A 27393-nucleotide genomic window follows, 5' to 3' on the forward strand; every position below is an offset into this window, starting at 1 on the left:
AGACTTCAGAGAAATCTGAGTTTGAAGGTTTGGACTTGTAATAGATATGTCAATGGAGACATGTCATAAAATGCAGCGCAGAATTTAACAATAAGCATGAAAACGATTTTTAAATTCATAGATGTAAGAGAAGGCAGAATTATAATGCATTTCAAATAATTTCCTTTTCTCAGTTTGTATTTAAAACTGATAAAAGTTTGAAATGCTTTATAACTGTCTTCTCTTATAACCTAGCTAGATATTAAGGCTGTTCATTTTCTCCTTTTTCATCAGAGCTGCTGTACTGGGAAGCATTTATTGCTAAACCTTGAACTTTTCAAAAAAAAGGGATGGAGAGCTGTTTCCATGACAACCCCACCAGGCGAGAACTTAAAATGAGGACAGCAACTTCTTACTATTGTTTCACATGTGATTACCTCTCTGAATTGTAGAGAAGTGACAGAGGCTGATTCCAAAGAGCCTCTTAGAGGAGTGCACAGTGACTGGAACTTGCCATAACCACTGGCTCACCGGTTAACACAAAACATTCCCAGAACACCGTAAACAAGGCCCGTCAAAGTCACACTTAAACATTCTAGGGTACGTTGTGTGCAAACATATTGGCAACACACCCTGATAAATATCAAAGTGGATACATGTCAAATACATTTTAGGAATGTTCCAAGTTTTTACATGACAGATTCTAAAAACATTTCTAATCATACTGATAAAATGAACACAAATGACTACCCACAATTCAAGTTCATTTTTATCCTGAATAACAAACTGAATAGCATTCTAAGGCCATTCCTGCATTTTTCCTTGAGGCTTAAAGTTAAAGTTCATGGGACATCCAGAGAACTGGTCAAATGTATGTTGTGGGAACATTTACCCAAATGTTCACAATTCTCTGGGAATGACCAAAATTATTAGCAGGGTAAGGCTAGTGAGTTAAGATTTGAGAATCTGTTACCAGCTTAACACATGACTTGCAGCATCCTCCCAAGTTTTAGAGGGATTATTTGTGTATCCTCCTCAGGGACTGACCTGTCAGTTCTCAACTGCTTTCATGCCCTTTACACGCTGCCAGCAACATCTGAACTGTGACACCACAGCCATAAAATGCCCTTACCACAGCGACCTGACCGTCCCCACCACCATCACAGTGGGGCAGACGAGAGACAGAGCTAGATACCAGCAGAGGAAAAGAAAACTGAATTTCAGCAAGAGCAAACTGCAGAAACGAGGAGTACGAGAGGTAGAAGGCATGAAAAGAAGATTGAGGGGAGGCGTGGGCAGCTCTGTGGCACAGGGGGGCAGTCTGGGGCAGGGAGATGAAGGGAAGGCAGGGACACAGCAGTGCTGTGTTCTGTGTGGGAAGAACAGAACATCTCCTACCCCGCAGCTTGTAGAGATCTCCATTGGCTGAGTACACAGTGAACATATGGGGTGCCTCATCGCACTGGGCAACCGACGCTCCAATCAGGGGCAGAGACCCCCGGGGCTTCTGACCCCTACAGGGCTCACTGACGAAGTACTGCAGCTGCCCCACCTCTGGGTCCAGAACAAAATACCTGCAGTGAGGAAGAGAGGGAGAAGAAGAGAGGGAGAGAGAAGAAGAGATGGAGAGAGAAGTCAGTTCTTCAGTCTATGAGGACGCAGTAAAAGCTCATCTAGCCGTGGCACCAGGCTGCAGTGAAGAGTGCAATTATTAACTGGGAGTTCAATGTCAGTCACTGTCACACATTCAGAGCCCAGGGTATTTTTTCATTTTTTAATGCTTTTTTCCCCACTTTGTATTTATCAGCATTCCTTGCCACAAACCTCAACTATCGATTTGGGAGATCGCAGACAAGCGTGTGCTTTTGTCCAAAGTTTGTGATGTGAGTCATCACTTCTTATCACACAGCAGTTTGCAAGTCGGGCTTGAACGGACAAGAGCCTGGTCTGAGGAAGACCCCGAGCAGCCCACAAGCCCAGGGCGATTTTACACAGGCTGAATTGAGTGATTTTCTGCATCAATGGAGCATAGACCTGTCTACTGCATTATTACCACTCTCTAGGGCAACCAACTGGCTTGTATTTAAGTCACGCCATTTTACATGGATATTCCTTACCGCAGCTGCACACGTTAAGAGCCTTATTTAACAACACTACAGCTGTGAATTAAACCCAAACCCCTCTGGTTACATGGCTAAGACCCTAATAGCTACTGCTTAGCAGGAAATCAGGGGGGTGGGATAGAGCAGTGTTTCTGTGTTAAACAGAATTAGTCTGTGCTGTTTAAGGATGGAGTTTCCCCTGAACAGAGCAGTCAAAGCAGGTCAATGCTCCCTCACGGACAGACAGCAAGCTGCCACCCCTTACAGTGTGCTTGTGCTTATATATGTGTGTGTGTGTGTGTGTGTGTGTACGAGTGTGGGCATGTGTGTGCATGTGTGTATATGTGTGTGTGTGTGCTGGTTTGTGAATACAGAACAATTCTGTGACACACCTATGATATTCTTGTGACGGCCTATCACAACAATTTAGAATTTTTATAGAATACCTCTGTTTGTAAAATAGTTCATCTCTGTTTCAGGTATTGCTCAGAATGTAGAAGAAAGTCCATCTCTTCCAACTTGCACCTTCTCTCTCTCCTTGTTTCAGACTCTCACCTCATGTCCCGCCTTCTCTACTCTCACTATCTGCCATCACCCCCAACACCCCCCCCCCTTCACTATCGGCTACATATTCTAATGGCTTAAACATGCCTACAGTCAATAGAATTGCAAGCATTGCAAGCTCTAAAATATATGGATAGAACCAACCCACTGAAAACACTGCAATGCATTCACAGAAACCCATTTTGACTAATCTCTTCACAATGATACCTGTTGAATTACAGTTCACAGAATGAGCTGTATATAAAGTGGTGTACAGGAATCCCACCCACTCCCAGGCCAAGTTGGCATCTCTTTCGCAGAAGTGGCAGGTCTGCCCTGGCCTATTGCTGTGCCCACGCACTTGTATCCTGAACAGCCCAGGTGTCCATACAACCACAAGATGTCAGGTCTGCATGGCGACAGGACACACACACAGATCAGAATAGCAAAACAGCCAAAACACACAGGAGTGCAAACACACTGTATCAATACATATGCACATACACACACCCTTATGGAGCTCTTAAAGAAAAAAAAAGTAACATTTGCATCTATTAGGCCTATAACCTTCCTGCTAATGCATTTGTGGAGAGATGTGAGGAAAGGGTTTTGAAAACGTATCAAGGTAACACTAATCCCAGAAAGAGAAGTGCCCTTGAGATAATTCAAATTTACTGTTTGCATTTCTTGTCATATTTATTTTGCTGGAAGCTCATATCTATCCGTATCAATGACAGTATATCTGCAAATTTAAGCTAGGAGCATAACAACAAGCTATTTTGAAGGTGACACTGTTTTCAAAAAGAAAGAGACCTATTAAAAAACCATCTATTTGCCTGAATACACAGAAAAAGCACTGAGACACTTCCTAATGACATTAAGGGCCTCTCTATTGGAGGAAACATGCATCAGCACATTCTCTGTCACATGCAGAGAGCTGGCAAGGATGACCATACTGTACTCAGGAAAAGAGATAGGAGGAGAGAGTAAAATAGAAAGAGAGTTGAGAGTGAGACTGAAAGATAGGAGAGTAAGACTGAAAGAGAAAAGAGAAGTAAGAATACAGGAGAGAGGAACAGGGAGAGAGGGTGAGAAAGACAGAGGAGGAGCTAAGGCAAGCATTTCATAAGGTGATCTTACACCTGTCTCTGTTGACACACATAAGAAGCAAGAGGCAAAGTCCACACAAGGCATGAGTGTGAAAAGTGAACAAAACCCTGGTCTATGTCACTTTGTTATTAATGTGGATGTGTAGCATGTTCTGTGCATTAATTCCATTTAGAGTGCAGCAGACACCAGGGGAAGCTGGCAGGGTCGCCCCAGCCTGGACAGGCAGCCAAGCTGTAGGCCTAATCCTCATTCCCAGGACTTTTTCAAAACCTTTCAGCTGTATGCCAAACAGCATGTCATGAGTGTATGCCACAAATCAGAAATTACGTACTGCCCCCTTAAAAATACACTCCGACATCCATTTACAAAATACATGAAACAAATGAGCTGACCCTGACTCTGAAGCTGCCAGGGCCAGTACAATTAACATGAAAGTGGTCGACACGCAGCCTATTCCCTATTTTCCCCAAGCACAAAAATGTTTTAGACTTTCATCACTTCCGCCAATCAGGCACATCCAGCCCTGCCTATAGAGCTCTGATAACATACCTGCCTGCTTCCCTTGCAACAGAATGAAACCCCAAACGCCACATTACCAGAAGCTCACTAGGCCTAAAAGCTAAGACAAAACCAAACTAATCTCCAAGAACTTGCAGCATCTGTTGGGATCCTCCTGATTACCTCTGTTGAGGTCCTTTCTATGTAAATGATCTGATTCTCTTCATAATAAGTGATGGGCAAAATCAACATGAACCGAAGGTCTACTGTGGGAGGGTGTACTATAGTTCTAGCCATACTATGGTTACGTTTAGAACTGTTCTGTGCTGAATCCTTAGAAACTCTATTAAAGGTTGAAATACTCTGTGCTGAAGCCCTTAGAACCTCCAAGCTACTGCTCAGGAAGCGTTTAACAGCAGTTTGATGACCGTTCCCTCCTAATATGCTGACTGACTTACCCAGTAGAACAATGAATTATGCAACAAGTGTTTCACTCCTGGCCCATTTATACAATAAGTTGTCTTTCGCAAAAAGTTCAAACGAAAGCCATTCCAAAAAAACACAGGAACAGTTTCCCCTTGGACACACTGAGCATTCGAGTTATGAAGTCTTGAAGCACAAGATATGAAACGGCTGATAAGAGAAAAGGTTATGTTGTCTTTTCATTTATGACCCAACACTTAAGTGTAACAAATTTCCAAAAATTAAGCTCACATCTTGGATAACTGTGGTCATGCTATGCTTGACAGTGGTCATAGGACATATTAGGGTCAGGGTTAATCCGTAAAAGAATAGCCTTTCAAGCAAAGCCGAGCCCATTTCTAGAGAAAATAAGCACCTAAATATGTACTTTCTTACGATTACATGACCAAGTAAAAATCAATTTAATCATCTGTGAAACAATCTTCATCAGCGGCAGCTCTTAAGGTTATCAAGGCAATAACAACAAATAACAGACAGGTTGGTTGATGTAAGGCTGTTCTGTTATTTTTTTTAACATAACACCATTAACCAGGGGTGATATCATCTTAAACACCTTACTCAGCATGGCTTCAGCTCGTTTGCCCTGATAGGGTGATGCTGAGTTAAGGCGTGGAAGGGGGGGGGGGAGGGGAGCAGCAAGGTGTCAGGCTCATTTATGACAAGGACTGGCCAATCTATCCAAAAGCTGACAGCGTACTTTCCCCTCTGCCCCCTAGTGGCATTGGCGCTAGCACTCACAGAATGGGGTTGAAGCAAAGATCCACAATTTATTAAAAAATTGGGCAACAAACAGCGCAAATTTGAGCGCAGCACCTAAAGTAGACTCCTTTCTAGCCAACAATGCAACTTATCAGCACTCAGGGCAATGGCAGTAAAATGAAAAGAGCCTCCCCATCCCACTATTTATTACACACAAACTCATATCATAAAACTTCTTAATATTTTTTGTACTTTCTACAGTTACTTGGTTTAATTTATTTTTGCATTAAAAAATCGTATACCCTTCCAGTTTTCAGAACAGTACCTCAGATCATGGAACAAATCGTTCAGAAAAAAGTTTTAAATGTCCATATGTACTGTATTTGCATTGCATTTACTTTCGGTATATCCAATACTTGTGTCTTTATGGCTCTTTTATCAATGCAAATGTTTCTGTAATTCATAATGCATCTACTCATATTCAAGCTAAAGATGTTAGCTAGGTCAGGTGCTATTTTCAACTCAGTCCAACAAGCATCCACTTAGAAAACGGCTGCTATTTCTGACCACCTAATGCTCTCTTTATTACAGTAGTATTTTGTTTAGCAGTCGCTTGGTTATCTAAACAGCTACAGGTTTACTTTTAAGTCATTCAAGTTACAGAACCGATTAGACAACACTTTAACCTTTGAAATGAGCCCTCATTGGTGTCAATGGGTCCAGCCATTCACAAGTAATCTGACTGCATATCTGCTGGGGGGGCGTGCATGATTTTGCTGACAAGCAGAAATTATGCATGGTAGCGAGCTAGTTCTCGAAACAACTAAGCATTGTGCTATAAAATGTATTTATAATCATGGTGGATCGGAGAAAACAGTTTTACACTGTGACAGAAGTAATTGAAGTTTGAAAATGGCTTTTATAGGCTTTATTTTCATATTTATGAAGTTGAGATTCGCTCAAAGAGGGGGTGCTAGACAAAGCTAGTAAACCCACTTTCCGGTCCAGTGTTGATGATGCTTGGCTGGATTTTTTTCTTCTTGTTAACAGCACAAAGCAAGGGCTTTTCGCTGACACACATCCCTTTTTTAGACGAGCAGATCATAGTTGCCGTTTGACAGTAGACAGGGGAACTGGATTCTCTCTAGTTGCATCGAGTTCTTCCTGTAGTTGCGTTGCAGTTTTACTACGATTTCTCTTGCTAGACAACACAATATATATTTTTTCTGCCTCTTGATCTTCCTGGACTTCTCCTGTTAACATTACTACCCATCAGCTGGAACCTTCTGAGTGTGTACTGAACACTGAACCTGGAAATCTTAAGCTTCTTTGCAATTTCTCACTGGGAATAATCTTGCCACAATATGTTTACTAGCCCCCACACATCTATGCCTAACACCTTCTTCTTAGCCATATTTCTTGCAATGTAGGGCCTATTTTACTTGCACAACAGGCAAAAAGTATTAGGTTACCCGGGGTTTAAAAAATAAAATTACCTCTCCACCCCCCCACACATTGCAAAATGATTTGATAGACTTGCAATAATTAATTCAATTGTAATTAAAGCCAAAGGAGGCTTTTTTGAGGAGAGTTGTGTCTGAGATTATTTTAAAGTAAAAGTGTTATTGTAGGTAAAAATGGAAAAAAAAAGTTTGTACTTTGGTTTGTTTTTTGACAAATGAGCATATATTAACTGAATTCTTCTATCCCTAAAGTTTTTAAAAAAATGATTACAGGTGGTCTAATACTTTTGGCTTGTACTGTATGTAGACAAATAATTCTTAAATGCAGCCAGTTGTAATCTCCACTTTCTGGACAAATATGTTCCATATAACAAAACCAAATTGCACCATGTTGGTTTCCACTTGAAACTGGAACGGCTTCTAAAAATGCCAGGTCTCAACGACCATTATCAAATTAGACATTTTCAATATAGAAAACTTTCAAACAATGGTTTCAATTAAATGTCACAGATTGCATTCAAACTTAAAATCTTTGTGAATTCTGTAGCCATGCCTCTCTCCCCGTAAATAGCTTTGTCTTCTGGTTCGTCTCTTCTGAGGCAAGCTGTTCAGGAGGTGGGACCCATAGGTCGCCTGCCTAGATTAGGGTATCGGCATGAGAGGAGGGTAGGCAAATATTAGATTGTATCCAATTCACTGTTTCTCTCTCAAAGGCCATAATCTAAACACTAGATATCTGACAACTTTCTGGGAGCATGTAGTCTCCCAAGAAATAGCACCACTGTTCTCATCTTGCGTGGCCAACAAGCAGTACAACTTCAATTTAGCTCAGGCCAAAACCCCACTATCACACTACCGAGCCAACCTGGACTGTGACAGCTCTCACTAAACTCAAGAGCCCAGGAGCACCAAGCCAAATAATGTATGTCTTAAAGCAGGGGTTTGCAACCCTGGTCCTGGAGAGTCACAAGCTCTGCCAATTTTTGTTTTCACTTTAAAATCAGGACCCATATCAGACTAATCTAGCCAGGTGAAGTCTGATAACTGTGTAATCAACTGCTATAATTGATTAGCTAACAGTATTCTAACAGTATTTGAGGTACTGCACCAAACAACAGCAACTCAAACCAAACCTACAGCATAACTTGTAATGTGTGAAGTGCAACTGAACCATAGCTTGCGATTATCCCCAAAGCACTAACATTAGAGATGATCCACAGAGCAGCCAGGAGCCCATGCAAGTAATAAAATCAAAGCAGCCAGGTATCCTGGAGCAGCAGGGCTGATTAGCATTACCATCCCAACCTTATTCTAACCACCATGTCGGTAAGGGAATTACAGTTATGTCAATCAACTCCCCATTTAGTCATAGAAGACACACAATCTGCAAAAAAGGATGGGGTGGGGGAGTGCTCAAAAACCCTGATCACAGCATGTGTTCAATGGCAAGCACCCACTAGCCCCCAGCATACATGGCCAGGAATGACCAGGAATTAAACTTGGGTTTCACCAGACAAGTCCACACACCACACTGTGCCAATTACACCAAACCCCAATGCTGTAACATCAACATACGCCACACTGTGCCAGTTAATCAGGGTGCACAGATCATGATGTACTAATTTCACAACACCGAGTCCACCCTGCTACTGTTCTAGTACATTGGTGAGCCCGTGGACACACACCGAATCCGGACCATGCCAGTGCCAACTGGCCAGTAGCCCTGCAGGGTGACGTGCAGTTACCGGTTGCATTGCACAAGGATAGGGTTCAGTCAGTTAGGGGACCCACCCTGATCCATTAGGGTCTGCCTGTCAAAGCTGCATATGGTGTGTCTTCCTCCAGCTCAGGCTGGGGCTGCAGGCTGGGAACACCGTGTGTTTTGTAGAACCATGGATGTCAACCCTCTCCCAAATCAGCTGCATATATATACACATACACAGTATGCATATGTTTGGGACTCTTTTTTTCTTGATTTGGCTGTGTACTCCACAACTTTACACACACACACACACACACACATCCCAATAGCCCAAACATCAAATAATTTGAAATAACCATTCACACATTACTGTCAATCAAAGTTAATTAAGATTGTGCCTCTCTCTGATGCACTGTCAACCAGCATGTATTAACCATGTCACCGGTCCAATAATGGTTGTTTTTTGTTTATTTCACTGTAAACCATAATACATTGCAGACTCTGATCCAAAGCCTGAGCCGGACTGACCTGCAGATGGTTTTGTGATTGTTCAGATGGAATTATTGCTAACTGTTTCGGGCACTCTGCATGCTCTTCAAGCTGCAGCATGTATGATTTGCAGAAGAGGTCAAATGGCATGCAGTTTCTAACAGGCTAGTTGTGACCTGGACTCAAAGTCCTTGTCGCAGCTTGAGTAGAATATATATCTTACAGTTTCCTTAGCCATTGAACCGTGCACCAGTTTTGCAGGGCCATTACCTGCCTGGTAAACATATATACCAAGCTGAGAAGAATATATTAAAAACAGAGATCCTGCACAAAACACAAAACAAGCAATGTAATTACAAATATGTGCGATTTCTCACTTTCAGGTAGGGTGGGCTATCTTTTCACAAAACCAGCTGTGGTGTGGCTCTGATACTGAAGACCCATTGCAACATTGCAATTCTAATCCATGCCATGAGCCACATCCATCTGGAAAGTCCACGTTGTGCAATGTGAAAAGCAAAAGAGAAACAAAATGAAGTGTAGCAACAGGGTGCATTGTTCCATTCAAAGGCGTTCAGTCGCTGAGCCTTCACAAAGTAATGACTGGTCTAATGGCATAAGCGTAATATTGGTTAGCGCACCCAATAAAGAATGTGCCAGTGTGAGTAAATTCATTATTATGCAACACTGTATTTCCCCTGTATTTCATGTAATTATGGAAAGGCAAAGGGGGGCATTTCAATTTCGGTAAACGTGGCAAAGAACATTTTACTCAAGACAATAGTGCGCCTGTGCGTATGGACAAACACTGGCATGATATGCGATTGTAGCTGGAAATAATGCTCATAGTACCAATTGATACTTTGCTGCTTTTCGTTTTTACAGTTAATCAACTAATTTTAGCTATTTAATATTTAAGCGTAAAATACAGAAAAATAAGGGAATTCAGACTTATTACGGTTATTGACCGGTGACAAACTACACCCAAACTACTACACTAACCACGCAACTTTGTCGATGCAGTAGCAGATGCATCACGAAGGGTGCTTTTGATAGTGTTGTTAAATTAACAGCACCGTACCTGTTCTGCCAACCTTGGAGGAGATTTGTGTATTTACTCAACACTCCTTCGAGATACCGCTTGCGGGATTGCTGCATACAGCCGTTGTTTCTCGATACTCCTCCACAGCTCCCTCCCCCTCCAGCCGGGCTTCCAGATGATCCAGAACCCGGACTGTGCGAGCCACTTCTCCCGAGCCTCTGTGTTGAATTCCCCGGATCCGAAGAACAGGCGGACCCAGAGTTGCTTTTCGAATTCCCTGGATGGGAACCGCCGAGCGCTTTCTCCATGTTTCTGAAGGAGATAACCGATTCGTATTTCGTCAGATCATACGTGAAAAGAGCGCAGTGTCACACGTTAAACCAATAACTTAACAAATTCAGTAGTCATATTTTTCTGACTAGATGCTTTTCTCACTCTGACACCGTGGCAGACCATATTCCCTGCCTACAAAGAGGACTATTTTCCACGCTCGCTGCAGTGGTGGCACTGTGGTCCGTTTCAACGTTTTTCTATTGGAAATCACAGAAGAGTCACTCCCACCACCCCTATGCCAACCCGGATACTGTATTATAGTCCAATCTGGCAGCTAGAAACTGTATCTTTACAGCAGCCTAGTCCTGGGAAACCGGTTCGAAGTTCCACGGAAAGCTAACAAGTAACCCGTTATATTGAAAATGCCGATTCAGCTTTTATTTAGACGTATCAGATATTAACACTTTTCATGCAATATTATGCCAAGGATCCTGGTCTTTTTTTATATTATATAAAAAAATATTATTTTGAAAACAGGAGAGAAATCATTCTAACAGGTTGGTTACATGAAAAGAAAAACCATTTATGCGTATCTTATTGGTCATGTAAATGCCTGAGCTGTGGTTCTTGTAGGATACCCACAGTAGTAGCGTAGGTGTTCTGTTGAAGGACAAGGCTGCTTTATAGGAGGGCACAGAAGAAGTATAGGTGTATTATTGGAGGATACAGTTTGACAGCTGATTTTCATCTCAGCTGCTTTTGAACTGCTATAGCAGCAATTTACAAAACACTGGCGGACCGACAGCTGTGCTGGGCCACTAGTGGACAGCTGGGCACTGCATGTTTGCTGAGTAGGAAAGTAGATTGAAGTACAAATGTCTATTTAGACAGAAGGACACAGTGGTAGCATAGGCTGCAGTGTGGAAGGATACTTTGCTTCAATCCCCATGGTTATGTGTCATGTTTTCCCATACAACATTGCTATCCCAGAAGAGCAGAGTCCCATCAGTGCAGTTTTGCCTACATGAACATTCAAAGTCTCCAGGGGTCATGAGCATGGAGCATGGCTAAAGGTAGCTTACACATAAGATTATAGACTACGTGCATTTGTTTATATGTTTGAGAGAGAGAGAGAGAGAGAGAGAGAGAGAGAGAGAGACAGACAGACAGACAGACAGACAGACAGACAGACAGACAGACAGACAGACAGACAGAGAAAGAAAATTATTTGTAATGGCATGATCAAATAATTAACTGCATGGAATCTAATCAACTGCAATTAATAAATACATTTTTTTCCCCTGAAAACCACTGAACTGAAAATACCAAGGAAGTTGACAAAGTCTTCTTCAATAAGCCTTTTGATTAAAATCCTGCCATTTGACCTGCGTTGTTCCCGTGCATAGACCGTGTAGATAGCTAATAACTACAGCTCCCAAAATCCTTTAGCGCGACAACTTCGTGATGATGCCATTTGTAGCGGTCTTGTGAGCACCCGCTTCGAATTCTACAAGTCTCAGTAGATGCACCTGGAAACGGAGCGTGCTCCGACATCTTTTAATTTTACATAATTCAATTGGGAATTCCAGTTAGTCGTATCAGGGAAAGTAGCGATATCTACTATGGCTGCACCTCTAAAAGTGTGTATTGTTGGCTCAGGAAATTGGTGAGTGAGCGCATTCTGTGCTGCCTACTGGTAACCAGTCGGCTAGTTCTAGCTATTGCTAGTTTCGTTAGCAAGAAAGATGCATTGATCTATCTACAGAATATTAGCCAAGCATGGCAATGTCACATAGGTCTGTTCATCTGGTTTCTCTTTGTGGTGATATTCTCTTTTAATGACACAGTGAATGCTTTAACTAGTTCACTAACTGTACAGGTTGCTGTTACACATTCTCTACCTATCTAATGACCTCAATATTCTGGCTATCTAGCCTGCTAACAATTTATCTGTACTGTAAATTAAACTAAGTTAATATACAGCGCAGAAATAGTTTCATTCGGTATCTAAGGCAATGGGGATGGTACAGGAATGGTACACTTTTGTACGTACTGCACTGTACTTACTCTTTGGAAAGCCACGTCATGTGTAAATTAGTTTTAAGTTAATCCTGTACACAGTGAAGTTGAAGCTTTTTACAATTCACTATTGGCGAACGTGTATTTATCATAATGTTTTAGTATCTGGTATTGTAGGTAATTTTTACAGCATTAATCAGTGTTAGTCTTATTAATTTTCCCCATATCATTATAGGCGTTTCAAGTAATGATACTGGCTATGTCCCCGTCTTTTCGTATGCTACTCTGTTGATGTCATTTGTTTTGTACTGTTTTCAGGTTAACCACAAAAACTACACAATTAAATATTATTAATAATATTACACATTAAGATGTGTGTAACACTATACTGCTGTTTTTTATAGCGTTTAATGAGATTGGTGAACATATTATTTAAATGTCAGGTTTGTAAACGAACCATATAAGTACCATACAAGTATACAAAAAAATACTTTCTGTTAAAAAGCCCTTGCTGATAATTATCTTTCTTCATTAGCCTATAATTTGTCACAGCTTTTTTTTTATTTTAGGTTTAGCTTGCTATTCACATCACAACCTGTGCGCATGATGGAGTTTGAAATGGGATGTGGATTCTTTTTGTTGAATTTTATTGAAAATATTTATTATGGGTGTGAATTATAATGACGTCTAATTGAAAAACAGTACTTGTTAAACAAAATGTTTTACCCTGAGCTACTGTATTTAAATGTAATATTTTTTTTTTATTTGAGAGTACAAAACAGTTCATTACATTTTGTTAATTTTAACCTTCTTTGCTCACCATTATCAAGTATGAGAACAATTTTGGCCACTGACTTTCCAAGGTGTTACTGGAATGTTTTAACAGTAGAGAGGTTTTGGCCTTTTCCCCAGGGGTTCAGCAATTGCCCGGATCATCGGCAGGAACGCCCAGACCATGCAGCGTTTTGCCACCACTGTCAAGATGTGGGTCTTTGAGGAGACTGTCAATGGCAGAAAACTGACAGACATTATCAACACAGACCATGAGAATATCAAGTATTTGCCTGGATACAAACTGCCAGACAATGTGGTAGGAGAATGTCGGGTCTAATTCAGAAGAATTAAAAACACTTAATTGTCTCCATATGCAAAGAAGAAGGTGTTAGGCATAGATTTGGGGGGCCAAGTAAACATATTGTGGCAAGGTTATTCCTCACAAGAAGTTGAAAAGAAGCTTAAGAAGCTTTTTTTGGGACCCATAGACTACCTGCCTAGATTAGGGTATTAGCATGAATTTGAATTGCCCCAAGGATGTTTCCTTTTAAATAAAATCTCACTCAATGTAATTACCCCTCCACGTCCCTCCCACCCGTCTACTTCTCACTTTACAAGATGATTGGATAGATTTCCAATAATTCATTGAACTGTTATTAAAGCCAAAGGAAGCTATTTTGAGGAAACTCGTGGCTATACTTTTGTGTAAAACCTTTTGTGTTATTGTAGGTAAATTGAAAAAAAATTTCTGAAAAAACTACAGGTGGCCTGCACTGTACAGGTTAAACAGCTGTTCAGGAAAGTTAACACACTGACTTTGGTGCACTGCATACCCACAGTAACATACCCACTGGGGTGTTCCTATTGGAGGAGGCCTCTTATCCACCCTGTTTGTTCTCCCTGCCCAGGTTGCAGTGCCCAAACTCCAGGATGCTGCTGAGGGCGCAGACCTGCTGGTTTTTGTAGTGCCACACCAGTTCATCAGGAAACTGTGCGATGAGATGGTGGGGTGTGTATCAGAGAAGGCCCGTGGCATTACCCTCATCAAGGTACGCTCACTACAGAGTCATTCATTCATTCAGTGTCTGCTGGTTACATATAACTACTTGCCTAACCCATTCTTTGATGTAATGACTCAGTGCAGAATTTATTTAGTTACATTGACAACTTCAGCACTGAAGAATTACCTGGATGTATGAGTAAAAAGTAAGGCTACTAGATGGTATGTGCACTGGGGATTGGGTAAGATTGCTCTTATTGCTGAACCCTGAAAAACCATTGTGCAATCACAAGCAAATGTGATGTAGTCACTGTGGACAGTTTGATCTCTGATGTCCCAGAGAAGAAGGGGTTCAGTAAAAACCTTATCTGAAATTTACATCGGCTGCATTTTTAATTAAGAAACCATAGCTACTTGTGGCCTCTGAAGATTATCAAGAAACCAGGCTCTCTTGAGTAATAACCACAACATCTGCTTACCATCCCTCTCCATCTCAACTCTGCATACTACGTAAGAATATTTGATGACAAAAAACAAGCCATTCATCCTTTCTAGACTCATAATTTGTCTACAGTCCTGAGTGTCCAGTATGTGGCAGGTCTGAACTTGAACACTCTAAGCGTCTCTGCCGCTAACACATGGCCTGGCAGACTATTCCACACTTTGACAACTCTGCCTGCATAGAGGGCTTTTATAAGACATGAGAGGTGTTAGACGACCTCTCTCCTAAATCTGGTCTCCAGTGCTCCAGAGACTTTTTTATTTATACAAGCCCTGATTTGTGACAGTACAGTGTGTTTGTATGTGTGTGGGTGACTCGAGGTATGGCAGGGTCAGGGATCAGACAGGCCTGTACAATGTTCCCGCTTGCATGATTGAGGCTATATTTACTGTGGTTTGAGATGGAGGTTCTGTGAGGGGGTGGGGTGGATGTACACAGTGCAACTATTCCGCATTGAGACAGTGAGCAACATGTGGTTACTCTGCTAACAGGGGAGGCCTTCTGGTCTCTACCTGTCTTTCTCTCTCTACCCCAAAAGGAGTGTGTCCTTCCTTCTCTCTCTTACTCTCCTTCCCCTTTTCTGTCCTTCCCTCTTTTTCTCTCCAATGGTATAACAGTCTATAATTTACAGATTGGAAATGACAGAATGTGTCACTTGAATTTTATTGAATTGCAGGTGTGTTTCTGAGGATGTCTTGGTTTTTTTGTAGGCAACAAATATAAATGCACTGAACAAGTCAAGTTTCTTATAATGTTTACAAAGTATGCAGATACTGTATATATTGTCCAGTTTTTAATGCACCACACGTTTCAGATATTGCTGGTTCATAGGATGACACAACGGTAAGACTTCTCACTTCTGAGAGTGTAAAGAAATCTAATTTAAGGCCAATCATTAAACGAGATTTGAGTTTGGTTAGCTCCCTTTAATGACATAAACTACCAGGGTTTTTCCTGCATTGAAATGTCTTAGAAGGGCCACCTAAGTGGTCTTTTGAGCTGCCTATAGGAGAACTTGCGCAACAAAAAACACCTGTAAAACAAATAGAAATGGTCTGTGCATTTACTGGTACAATTTGGCCCTGAATGACACCAAGTTTTGGCTACTTTCAAGTTTATGTGCAATGTTAGACACAGTAAAGTAACTACAGTAGAATCTGCTTAATTGCATAAAAGAATGAGGCAACAGATGTTCTACAACCATTTCAGTTCGAAATGTAGAATTAATTGCATGTTCATTACATTTTGGTGAAAAATATATTTTTGTTAAGAATGTGATTTAAATGAAATTCAAGAAATCAGGGGGAAGGAATTTCTGTGGAATCAGTACATATGAAGACCTGCAATCTATCAGGCTTTTCATGGTAAATTGGTCTCTGGAGGTCCAGGGACTGGGCTGATTGGCAAGTTGCTATGTACATAAAATATGGACTGGGTATTTGTTAATTCATTTTTAAACTACTTAATTACAACAATCCCAGTAAAGGACCTAGTCTCCATTTTGATTAGTTGATTAATTTGGTGATACATTCCTCAGTCAGTGCAAAGCAGTGTCTGACTCTGAGCATTGCCCTATAGACTTCGTCAGAAAGTGGAAATTTCAATTTGATGTACCAGTATGGCAGGATTTAGCATGTGCAATTGAAACACCCAAAGACAGACCTTCATTTTGGTGATGGCACAGATGCTGTATGACATTTGGGACAGGCACTGCTGTCTCTGATCAGTGACTCCCTCTCATTCCCCCCTCTTGGCAGGGCATAGATGAGGGTCCCGAAGGAATCCGACTGATCTCTGACATCATCCGGGAGAAGATGGGGATCGACGTCAGCGTTTTAATGGGCGCCAACATCGCCAATGAGGTAGCTGCGGAAAAGTTTTGCGAAACCACAATTGGTAAGTTTGCTGGGAGCCTGTGACAACCAGCAGTCAGTACAGAGGAAGAATTGCTGGTTGACGGGAGATTTAAGCATGCTTCCTGTCACAACACCAGAATTTTGGTCGTTGATACCAATACCAGTGAAATTCCACAATTCTCGATACCTAATTCGATGCCATGTTTTAAAAAATAAAAAATTTAATCCCATGCACTCCTTTATTAAAAAGTTATGTAGGAACAATAACAAAAAAACAAAAACAATTAGAACATTGGCATGTAGCCATCAAGTATTTAGTAGTAAACAGCAGCTTTAGAGTGTCTCCTTCAAGTACTTAACCAACCATTTTTCAAGTAAACAATACTGTGCTTCCTGATACCATATCCAAAGGCACTTCTTAAATGTTGTTTATTAGTGGTTACCCTTTCAGTCCATCTTACCCCAGGGGCACTCTGGGAGGTATAAGGGGACAGTTTTCCTTTAAGAACCAGAATAACCCAAGTCACTCCAGTGTGCTACAAGTGCCTGAGATCAACAGGTGTTTTCTGCTGGGCTATGACATGCAAACAATGGTTTTTACAATGATAGTGTATAGTCAGTTCCAGTGTCCTTACTTTGTTTCACTGGCATTTAGGAGATGGTCTTCCCCAGAGCAACTTGCAGTGTGAACACAAGTACCCATACTGCTCACACTATTGCATGCACTATGTTGGGTATGGGATAAATATGAGAACATACACTATATGACCAAAAGTATATGGACACCCCTTGGTCTGGGGCTGTTTTGGGCCCCTTTGTTACAGTGTAGGAAAATTTTAGTGCTACAGCATACAATCACATACTAGACGATTCTATGGTACCCCAACACAATGGTTTTGTTGAGAATGGTGTGGAAGAACATGCCAAGCCTCATCTCCATCCAACACCTTTGAGATCAACTGGAAAGCCAACTGCAAGCCAGGCCTAATCGCCCAATCACTAATGTTCTTCTGGCTGAATGGAAGGAAATCCCTGCAGCAGTGCTTCAACAATTCGTATAAAGCCCTTCCAGAAGAGTGGAGGTTTGTTATATCAGTAAAGGGTGGACCAACTCCTCCATATTGCCCATAATTTTAGATGAGATGTTGGATGTCAGGTGTCCACATATTTATGGCCATATAGTGTAAAATGCTGATAAATGTGCATCTGCTTCACAGGAAGTAAAATAATGGAAAATGGCCTCCTCTTCAAGGAGCTCCTGCAGACACCCAACTTCCGCATCACAGTGGTAGACGACGCTGACACTGTGGAGCTCTGTGGGGCCCTCAAGGTAACCTCCATCCTTAAATCCCACACCCAGAATAGTGTCTGTTCTACAGTGCATGCAGAAGTGTGGAAAACAGGGAAAGACTAACCCTGTTATATGTATCAGCATTTACATATTCCCTACTGTATCACAGTGGGATGAAAATGTTGTGAAAATGTGCTTGAGTGATCTTAGGGGTGAAAAGAGGTGGCCGCATCCATAGTTCTAATGAGCCATTGTTGTGCAAGAGGACAGGTTTTTGTGTTTGGATTGAATAGATCCCAGGAAAGCTTCCTAGTTCAATGATAGCAACTGTCAACAAGTATCACTCCTCATAGGAGAAAAATGAGGATGTCACTTATGTTCAGCTCTTACAGGCCACATAAAACAAGCCCATCCATCTTATACTTGGAGTGGATATGAAATTGATTAATATGTGAAAGCAGACCAATATAGCGAGTGTCATGTTTCACTTCTTTTCATTAGTTGATGCTTGCTCCCTCTCCCTCTCTCTCTCTCTCTGCCCCCAGTCTCCCCCTTCAGAAATGAAACAGTAATGTTATTTGTAATGTATTTGTAGGCACACCTGCTTTGGCAACTTTCTTAATATTGTTGTATAAGACAGGATAAGGGCAGGATGGCAAACTGAAGTAAAGTCTGTCCACTGATGATGAACTTTGAGTGCAGTCAGCACTGCTGCTGTCTCCTGCTCACTGAGTTATCACAAGTCACTCAAGTCTTACCAAGACAGAAAGCCTGAAATTGTTTTCTGTTACAGTGGAATAAAACTGGGAGCCTTTGGTATTGCTAAAGTGAGCTATTAGACATGGGATTATAATGGAAACAGGTCAGCTTTTGCTTTTTTCTATAATTTTGCTATTTTAATGCACATTAGTACAAAGTTCACCACTTCACGTCATTTTAAAGTAGTATAAATAGTTTGTACTAATGTGTACTTTTTACAGTATATGATCTAATAACTTTCACTGATGAAAGCAGTGGAAAATCATGGTGACTTTTGCATAAAATAACCAGCAAATGAGACTGAAGTGGCAGTCCCCCCACCATCATTTGAATGAAACGACTTCATTAGATGTTCACACCAGCAGAATTGAGATAAATACGCAGGGCAATAGCAGAAACTTTCTGCTGGGTGAATTAAATTGTGTTGCAAATGCCAAAGACACCACCATTTGAGGAGCTATACCTGGCCTTATTATAATATGCTTAAAGCCATCTTGTACATAAAACTAAACGGATCCAGTGGATATTTACATTATCATCCTGACTCGCAAACCGTTCCGTCAAACCTCGGTGGTGTAGTGTTTCTGAGATCTTTCTCACCTTTTCACCTGTGGGGACTTTGCATTTCCACACTGGAAATACTGGTTTTGTGACAGAATGTAATTCATTCAGTCTGACTGGCTTTGAATAGACTACAGAGGAGTGTTTCCTCCCTCAGGCGTGAAGGACTTACTCCTTGTTGTGTTAGTACGGACATCGAAAAGCCTGGAGCTTAAACTAAAACACTTAGTTAAAAACACCAAGAGTTACAAAAAAGTACACCGAAGAACTGTGTATACAGATGTTCTAAATAAAGGATGTTGATATGTTCTGATTGGAGAGTGTTTATGGTTCTTCAAAGCAGATTACCAGTATGGTCCTTTCCCACTCTAAGGTCCTATCCCCTTATTAGAAATTCCCCAAAGCTGAATTTTGGAGCACATATTTCTCTATCTTCTGCCAGCTCTCCTCTCCCCTCTAAGCAGTCCAGTGCTACTTAAATCCCCAACATGAATGTGGCCCATGGCACTTGGTCTCCCAGTGAATTAGCTCTCCTTGTCCTCTCCAAAGAGAAAGTATGCCTGGTTAATTAGTGCACTTAATGGCTCAGTTGTTTGTGGCCAATTAGCCCGTCAGGACAGCTGTAGTCTTGGGTGAGGGGCATACCTGATAAACATTATGTTTGCTCTCCCCTCTGTCACTGGGCAGAACATTGTGGCGGTGGGGGCAGGGTTCTGTGATGGTCTGCGTTGCGGGGACAACACCAAGGCGGCAGTGATCCGGCTGGGCCTGATGGAGATGATCACTTTCGCCAGGCTGTTCAGTAAAGACGGCGCGGTCTCATCCGCCACCTTCCTGGAGAGCTGCGGCGTCGCCGACCTCATCACCACCTGCTACGGCGGCCGCAACCGCCGCGTTGCAGAGGCCTTCGCTAGGACCGGCAAGGTGGGTCTGCCACATCTGCACCAGGAACTCTGCCAGTAGAGATGAAGTTGGCATGAATTAAACTTTCAATGGGTCATAACTCTTTGATGCTTTTTTACCTGCAGGCAGCACCAACTTAAGGACTACTACCCACTATTAAGCACTGTATGGGAAATGACATGTCCTGGATTTTACTTCTGTTAGGTGATTAATTTAATGTGTGCTAATGGAAAAGCCCTGCATTACACCTCTCAGGCTCTCTCCATCTCTGCAGGACAAACGGCCACACTGCAGAGCTTAGTAACATCCAAAACGGTGGTGAGGTACAGTCATGAGTCCACAGGTATTCTTTCAGGTCTAGCCTGAATGAGAAGTTTAAAAGTGCCCTCTTCTGGTCGGAGTGAGGTTTTTTCCTTGTCAAATAGTACAGTTCCACCATCATGTTGCATTATTTTACCTACAAATGAATTATTCTACTGAAAACTTGGAAAGGCTTATAAAAGATGATGCGAAGTTCGTCAGGGGTTATAAGAAATGTGGGTAGATTTGGAGTGTGTGTGCACTATGGTGTAACTTTAATGGCAAAAGTGAGTCAGAGTGAGTCAGAAATGAATTTGAGAGCAGAATTCCCCTTGCTTGTGTACAGATTTGATATTTTCACACTCAAAACTTGGTCTGCGCACTTACATTTGCCCTGATTCCTCATTGATTTTTTTTTCTGCTCACACTCAAAACAATGTCCTCTTGCTCGTTTTTTTTTAGTTGCAGCATTACAGCCAAACACCCAGCCAATAAAAATTAGCCAGAAATGCTCTTGCCCAAAATGTAACTTGCCATCTTGTTTCACAAATCCAATTTTTGAGTTTACTATTGTGAAGCTAACAGTAGTACGGACTTCCACGAGGGACTGAAAATTTCAAAATAAAAGTCCCCACAATAAAACCAGTTTATGTTCAATATAATGGAATTCATTCTCTGCTTCAGAGCATCGAGGAGCTGGAAAAGGAAATGCTGAATGGGCAAAAGCTTCAGGGTCCAGCCACATCAGCTGAAGTTTATCGCATTCTAAAACAGAAGAACCTAGTGGAGAAGTAAGTAGTGAGTCAGTGAGTGCATGTGTACCATGCAGTGCTGTGACACTCCGTGTGCTTTTCTATTCCATTCTCATTCAACCTGTGCTCATGTCATGTCAGGTTCCCACTGTTCACTGCGGTGTACCAGATCTGTTTTGAGGGGAAGCCAGTCCAGCAGATGATCTCCTGCCTACAGAGCCACCCAGAGCACATGTGAACATGCTCTTCCTCTAAGGCCCACATCCTCATCCCTTTTCCCCATACCTCGACTGGCTACGATGCATATTTCACACTGCACTTTGCCAGGCCATCACCGTAAATAAGCATTTTTTCTTAAGTGACCTGCCTGGTTAAATATAAAGAAAGAAATAAAATTGATAATTTCCAATCACAGCACATTCAATATCTAACTCACATATGTGGCATCAGACTGGCCGCATGCACTTAGAACATGGGTTTCTAAGGCTAAATTTGATATGTTTGCACAAATATGACCTTTTTTGTGGCCTGTGTAAGGCATACAGTCAACAACTGCCATAACCTTAGTACACGTTACCAGGCACTGCATAGGGGGTGTGGCCTGTTTTCTCTCTCTGGTTATACATCATGATTCTGTGCCATTCCTCCAGCTGACAGGACAGTCGCCATGGACACCATGGAATTAGGTCACCTTTGAGGTTTTTTTCACCTCGTCATTATTTGACAAGAGTTTAGCTACAATGCAAACATGCACATTTCAGCTATAATATAAACCCTTATTTTGACATGCTACAAATAACTAAATTGTCTGACTAAGTGCAAAGTTTGACAGTTCTTTTGTTTTCTTAAAATGCAGTCCAGGTAAATGTATGGTACAGCTATATTTGGGCTATGGTGTGAGCAGTAATTTGGGTGCAGTTGTTTCCCTTTCTAACTTTTATAAAATTGAATCTGAAAGTTATAGTTTGTGTTTCTAAAACTATTTTAATATTTTGTGTATACTGAAGTTCTTTAATACACAAAGCACATCTTTTTTATGACCATAAAACGATTTTCTTTTTGTTTTGACCACACAAAAGGCATCTCAAACTCATGTCTTGAATAGCTGCAATATCTACTGTTTTTTGTGTGCTGTTGCACTTAAGAACTTAAGTGAAGTCATTTATTGGCCAAAAATGTTGTTTCCAAGGCATAAATTGGCTCCTATTTGGAAGAAAAGCACAAGAACCTACAGTCACGGAGGCCCTCTAGAACCAGATTTTAAAATCCCTGTCTCATAACTTCCCTGCATGTATGTAGTTGTGTCTGACCCTTCAGAGGAATTCAGGCGTTACTGTAATCTTTATAAAGGACGGATGCATTCTGTGAGTGCTACCCATATGTTTCAGTCTCTAACATTCCAGTATGAATACATGAATTTTTACTTTACTAAATATTTGACCAGATTTACATCATAAACAAAACTACTGTGTTACCTCTTTTACTTTTTTTATATCGCAGTAGCAGTAACACGAATTCAATTTGAAACAAATGTACATTTTTTACATTTTTAAGTTGAAAAGCCTGTTATCCCCGCTACATTTAAAATATTTTATTTTTCTATAAGCACTGCCAAGTACTGTAATTGAAATGTAAATTGTACAATACTTGCGATTTCAGCATTAATAACGGGAATAATAAAGGGAACAGTATTATAAAATTTTATGCACTATGGGAACACAGAATTTATTAGAAAATGCAGTGCTCATACTTTCCAATTATTGGCATTGTCCTGGTTGACATACATATACTTATTTACCAGCATTATCAATGTGTCCATTGTCACAATTTAATTATTGAAAAACTATGGCATTAATTCGGTCAATATCAAAGTGTTTATATTAGTTCTACAATTTAGGCAAAGCTTCTTTGTCATAGATGCTTTTTTCATAGTACATAGTATAAATAACCTTACCTTGTCTAAATAGCCTACTTGATTACGCATTTGGTTTTAAGTAACAAAGGCGGGAACTGGGTAGTACCTCCAAGTACCAGCCAAGCCATGAAAACAGTACACTACTTTTTTTTTGTTGTTTTGTTTTTATCGCTTTTAATATAGACTAGTCACTGTTGAGTACATGTATGTCTTTTATTGGCAAATTATGAATATGTTTGAAACAGAAGCCATAGCAGTAGTTCTGGGTGATGTGTGAACATTCCTATTTTAAAGACATTGATTGTGCTCTTACTTCAGTCCGTGGGATTAAAAACTTAAGTCGTATAAATGAAAAATGATTCAATATCTACATCTGTAAAACATCTGCACTTTTTCTGTTAAGATGAGACTTAAAATGAATTCCAGTATGCTGCCTTTGCCATTGAAATTGTGTATGCATATCGGCACACAACACCACTAAGGAAGGCAGTATGCTGAAAAGGTTGAATCTTCAGCTGCCTCTTAACCCAAAAAAACTGTTTATCAGGGCTTGTTTTACATTATATGCAAGTGAGTTTTTAACTTGGCAGTGCCTGACAGAAAGTGAAACTTATCAAGTTAGTTACAGTAGGCCTGTGTATTTTGGGGAGATCTGAGAATTTGTATTGAAGAACCTGTGTGACTGCTTTCTCCAATCTCAGAACAGCATATTCATTTTTAAAATTAAAAACAGATAATGTATTGTTATATTTCTCTCATGCTTATTTTATTTGTCAGATTTTATTTTTCTTTTGTACTTGGGTTAAAACAGTAATTGGAATAATTCCTCATTTTCAGTTGCATCCGTTTAAACTTCCCACAGACATTATAATAACCACTGTGCAATCTGGAAGCAGAAGTCTGCTGCATTCAGAATGGCAAAGACCTTCACACACTACAGTCTATCAGTACCATCATACTGCATGTCAGTCAGTGAGAAGTACATCATGTGTATTGTCACTTCGTGCTACCTTTTTAAAAAATGTATCTTTAAAGTTCCCTGTGTCCTATGTTCAGGGTGTGGGACCTGTGTATTGCTTTCAGCATATCAGGGGGAGCGGATTGAACCTGTAGGTTAACCAGTGAAATATATAATAAAATCTCACATTTCAGCTGGTGGTCAATGCTTTTTTCACAGCAGAGCTGCTGCGAAGTGGACATCTGTAAAGTTGTCTACAAAGTTGACTCCTTTGAAGTGTTAAGAATGTTAAAGTGCACAAAATTAACTAAATGTTGTAAACTTATGATTTTTAAATGAAAATAAGGTAAAAGAAAATAAAAAATATTTCAGATAGTTACTTGGATGGCACTGCGGACAGCAGTGACAAAGTTATGCAGCTAATGCTCTTCTGCTCCAGAAATTCTGTTGTGATTAGAAAACTTAAGAAATTATGTAACTGTAGTCTAATTGAAATACAGGTATGGTTACTGTGGCTGTTAGTTATACAGCTGTGCCTCCGGAAAGACAAGTCACCAAGATTATGTGATTGAAGTACATCCATAATACTAGTGAAAAGATTAATTGGAGCATGCATATCACCTGAATTCATGTCTGAAAGCCTGCCCACTCTCTTAATACCAGAACCTTTATCAATCAGCCATTAAAATTGATCTCAAACAGAATACATGTTTTTTGCAATATTAATAAAATCACTGTTTATTCATGACAACGACACACTAGAGTCACACCACAGTATAGTCAAACAAGCTAGTACACTCACAATACAGCCCACACCCTTTGGGTTAAAAACTATAATGCTAAGTTGGACAGCATTGTTTAAAACACTTAAACATTTCAGAACTGGCTCCTTTGTAGAAGCTCTATCATGTATGTACATACAATGAGCAGGGCATAGAAAGGTCTGGCTTGGTAAAATGTAATCGCATGCCTCATGTTGTGAATGCAAAATGACTGATCGTCCTACAGCATGAGCACTGTTCGTTTATGTAGTTTTAATCACTTTATTAACATTCCATTAATTTAGGTCTCGTGTCTTAAAGAGCACCTTATGTAACGGTTGAAAATGACAAACTAAATTTATGCTTGGGTTACTGCCTTTATTCAAGTCCCAACCTACTTCTTCCTGCAAAAAGTTGTTTGGAAAGTGAAACATTCACATTTGATCACTTGAATTATTCTTTTAAATAATGTACAGTGGCAGCATCACACCAGGTAGTTTCATATACACTTAAAAAATGTTCGTTCCTAATCTAATAACATCTGGAAACACATGAAATGTGTTGCACAAAGTCTAAATGATTCTGTATTCCTTGTATAATCCTGATGCATGATTTTAAATGTCTAAGCACATTATCATGGGAAACAAAATGAAAAAGAAGTAGGAAACTGTCCCCCATAAGAACAGTTTTTCCCTTTCAGGTTCTTTTGTGCACTTGTCATTATATCCAAAGCCATTGGTCTTCCTGGTCTAATGCCAATTAATTTAAGTTTAAGTTTTTGTGCTATTGAATTTACCGTGGTGACCCTCTATGGCCTGGCTCATCAACATGCAAAGAAGCAGGCCAAAGCTGCCAGCAAAGGGCAGAGAGGTGTGCGGATTTAAAAACTTCACTCAGGGGGACTCTTGGATTTCTCACGTCACAGTTGTTAAAAGTCTTTTTTTTTTTTCTTTCTAACTCTTAGGTTAGGTAGAAAACACACAATTCATTCACATTACGAATCAGATGTGGAAACCTTCCACATCACTTTCAACACTGAGCTGATTATTCTTCCCCTTCAATAATGTGCACCCCTACTCCTAATACCCCAGCATCCCTTCCCAGTGAAATTCTCAACAGCATCACTGCAGTGATCCGTCACAAATACCTCCCTTTCCTGGTACCCCTCTGAGGTTAGTCCTCGTCTTCCTCATCATCATCATCATCATCACCAAAGGACAGAAGACTGCTGTTTTTCACCTTCTTCCCTTCATTCTCCTCTTTCCCCTTGTGACTCTCCTTTTCTTCCTGCTGCTTCCTCTTTTTGCTGGAACTGGCTGTGATGCCCTGGAACTTCTCTGAAGAGCGCTTTTCAGGCTTCTTGAAAACTATTTTGCCATCTGCTGGTGGTTTCCCTTCTGCATCTATAGGAAATGATCGGTAAGTTTAGACTACTTGTTCCCAAACTCGGTCCTGGGGCCCACCAGTGTACACTAGTTTTCGTTCCAACTATAATTTCAATCCAATAATTTTAATAGGCTGTTAATTTTTCTTAATTAGGTGCTTTTCATGTTTGGAGGTATTATTTACGTTCTTAAGCAACTGTGGCTGGAACGAAAACTAGCACACACAGGGGGGCCCTCGGACCGAGTTTGGGAACCACTGGTTTAGACAAATCCAGCCAAGAGCAGCAATGTGGCTACGACTTCGTTATTCTCAAGATTTTCAGGCAAATGTTAGGGACAAATGCTTTTGTACAAAGAAAACACAGTGGCGGTAACTTTATGTAATTTTAGCATTGGACGGGAAAAGAAGACTTGCCTGATTTCGAATCTTTAATTTCATCTTTTATCTTCTGGACCTCGTCTGCAGATAGGTGGCCCTTCTTCAGAACCACCACTTGCGGCTTCTCATCCTCACGGTCACTGTCGTCGCTATCGCCGTCGAACTTGGGCAATTCTTCTCTCTAGGATGTAAACATACATGAATGTAAAAACTATTTCACTAGTTAATGCCTCGAAATTGTCAATATGACACGAGAAAAATTCCAGGTAACTTAAAAGAACAGCAATGGACTTAACGTACGCTAGATAGTTATAGCCTACTTCATAGCTATCGATAGAGCTTTGTAGCTACAGGAGCGGTAGCTATCTTAGGTGAGATTTCATTTTAACCCAATAAATTGCCAAGTAGATAGCAGTAATATAGCTAACATTGGCTAGATTGTTTAACCAAAATCAACCAAAGAAGGGACTTTTTTGTTGATATTAGTATGTACAGGTAGCTACATTATCTAGGTAACGAAGGTTGATTCATTTCGTGGTGGCTAACAAACGTTTGATAGCTATGGATAGCTAGCTAGAATACGTACCTTGGTATCAACAGTCGGTCCCTCTTTGAATCCAACATCATTCTTAAATTTACGTAGAAATGATGGTTCTGCTGGCTTTATCCATGAAATATTGCTCTTTTTGCTCATTGTATGGCTTTTGTCTAATCAATTAAATATTTAAACCATCAGTGATGTTTGAATTTACGAAATGTCGTACTCGGCTTGGCATTTGGATAAAAGCAAACGTCATCCTTGTGCGCCTACAATTTAACCAATGACAGTGCAAGTTGAGAAGTTGACCTTGCTTTCTTGTTTTTAGAAAAGAAATGTTAAAAATATTCTGCTGAT

At 40.6% G+C, this 27393-nt stretch overlaps 3 protein-coding genes and 1 long non-coding RNA gene across 4 annotated transcripts in view; 1 reads left to right on the top strand and 3 right to left on the bottom strand.

Moving 5' to 3' along the window:
• The window catches only part of osbpl10b (oxysterol binding protein-like 10b), a 64872-nt gene extending 53984 nt beyond the window's left edge, over window positions 1–10888 (bottom strand). Inside the window, exons 1-2 of the mRNA XM_064343834.1 lie at window positions 10150–10888; window positions 1378–1553 (exon numbers count right to left, since the gene is read on the bottom strand). Coding sequence (XP_064199904.1) covers window positions 1378–1553; window positions 10150–10418 — 445 coding nt within the window. The 5' untranslated portion in view covers window positions 10419–10888. The remainder of the gene's footprint in view (window positions 1–1377; window positions 1554–10149) is intronic.
• A 923-nt stretch (window positions 10889–11811) lies between these two features.
• Window positions 11812–24166, top strand: gpd1l (glycerol-3-phosphate dehydrogenase 1 like). Its single transcript, XM_064343844.1, has 8 exons — window positions 11812–12049; window positions 13315–13492; window positions 14085–14225; window positions 16436–16574; window positions 17752–17864; window positions 19833–20069; window positions 21033–21139; window positions 21242–24166. Exons 1-8 carry the CDS (start codon window positions 12006–12008, stop codon window positions 21336–21338), a joined length of 1056 nt encoding a protein of 351 aa, XP_064199914.1. The 5' UTR covers window positions 11812–12005; the 3' UTR covers window positions 21339–24166.
• On the bottom strand, window positions 15325–19928 carry LOC135259449 (uncharacterized). Its single transcript, XR_010331279.1, has 2 exons — window positions 19791–19928; window positions 15325–16544 (listed from the first exon to the last, which is right to left on the bottom strand). It is a non-coding gene; the product is annotated as an uncharacterized LOC135259449 (long non-coding RNA).
• A 517-nt stretch (window positions 24167–24683) lies between the features above and the next one.
• Window positions 24684–27302, bottom strand: kiaa1143 (KIAA1143 ortholog). The gene is made up of 3 exons (XM_064343857.1): window positions 27085–27302; window positions 26535–26679; window positions 24684–26137 (listed from the first exon to the last, which is right to left on the bottom strand). Exons 1-3 carry the CDS (start codon window positions 27190–27192, stop codon window positions 25908–25910), a joined length of 483 nt encoding a protein of 160 aa, XP_064199927.1. The 5' UTR covers window positions 27193–27302; the 3' UTR covers window positions 24684–25907.
• Window positions 27303–27393: the final 91 nt, after the last annotated feature.

The sequence above is a fragment of the Anguilla rostrata genome, chromosome 1, assembly GCF_018555375.3.
Source record: "Anguilla rostrata isolate EN2019 chromosome 1, ASM1855537v3, whole genome shotgun sequence".
NCBI lineage: Eukaryota > Metazoa > Chordata > Actinopteri > Anguilliformes > Anguillidae > Anguilla > Anguilla rostrata.

What these genes read in the sequence shown, in the direction of transcription:
- kiaa1143 (XM_064343857.1), bottom strand. Translation starts at nt 27,192, where the DNA reads ATGAGCAAAAAGAGCAATATTTCATGGATAAAGCCAGCAGAACCATCA. An exon ending in GACCGACTGTTGATACCAAG is followed by an intron (nt 26,680 to 27,084) that starts GTACGTATTCTA and finishes TTTACATCCTAG; the next exon opens with AGAGAAGAATTGCCCAAGTT. An exon ending in AATTAAAGATTCGAAATCAG is followed by an intron (nt 26,138 to 26,534) that starts GCAAGTCTTCTT and finishes CATTTCCTATAG; the next exon opens with ATGCAGAAGGGAAACCACCA.
- gpd1l (XM_064343844.1), top strand. Translation starts at nt 12,006, where the DNA reads ATGGCTGCACCTCTAAAAGTGTGTATTGTTGGCTCAGGAAATTG. An exon ending in AGCTCTGTGGGGCCCTCAAG is followed by an intron (nt 17,865 to 19,832) that starts GTAACCTCCATC and finishes GTCACTGGGCAG; the next exon opens with AACATTGTGGCGGTGGGGGC. An exon ending in CAGAAGAACCTAGTGGAGAA is followed by an intron (nt 21,140 to 21,241) that starts GTAAGTAGTGAG and finishes ATGTCATGTCAG; the next exon opens with GTTCCCACTGTTCACTGCGG.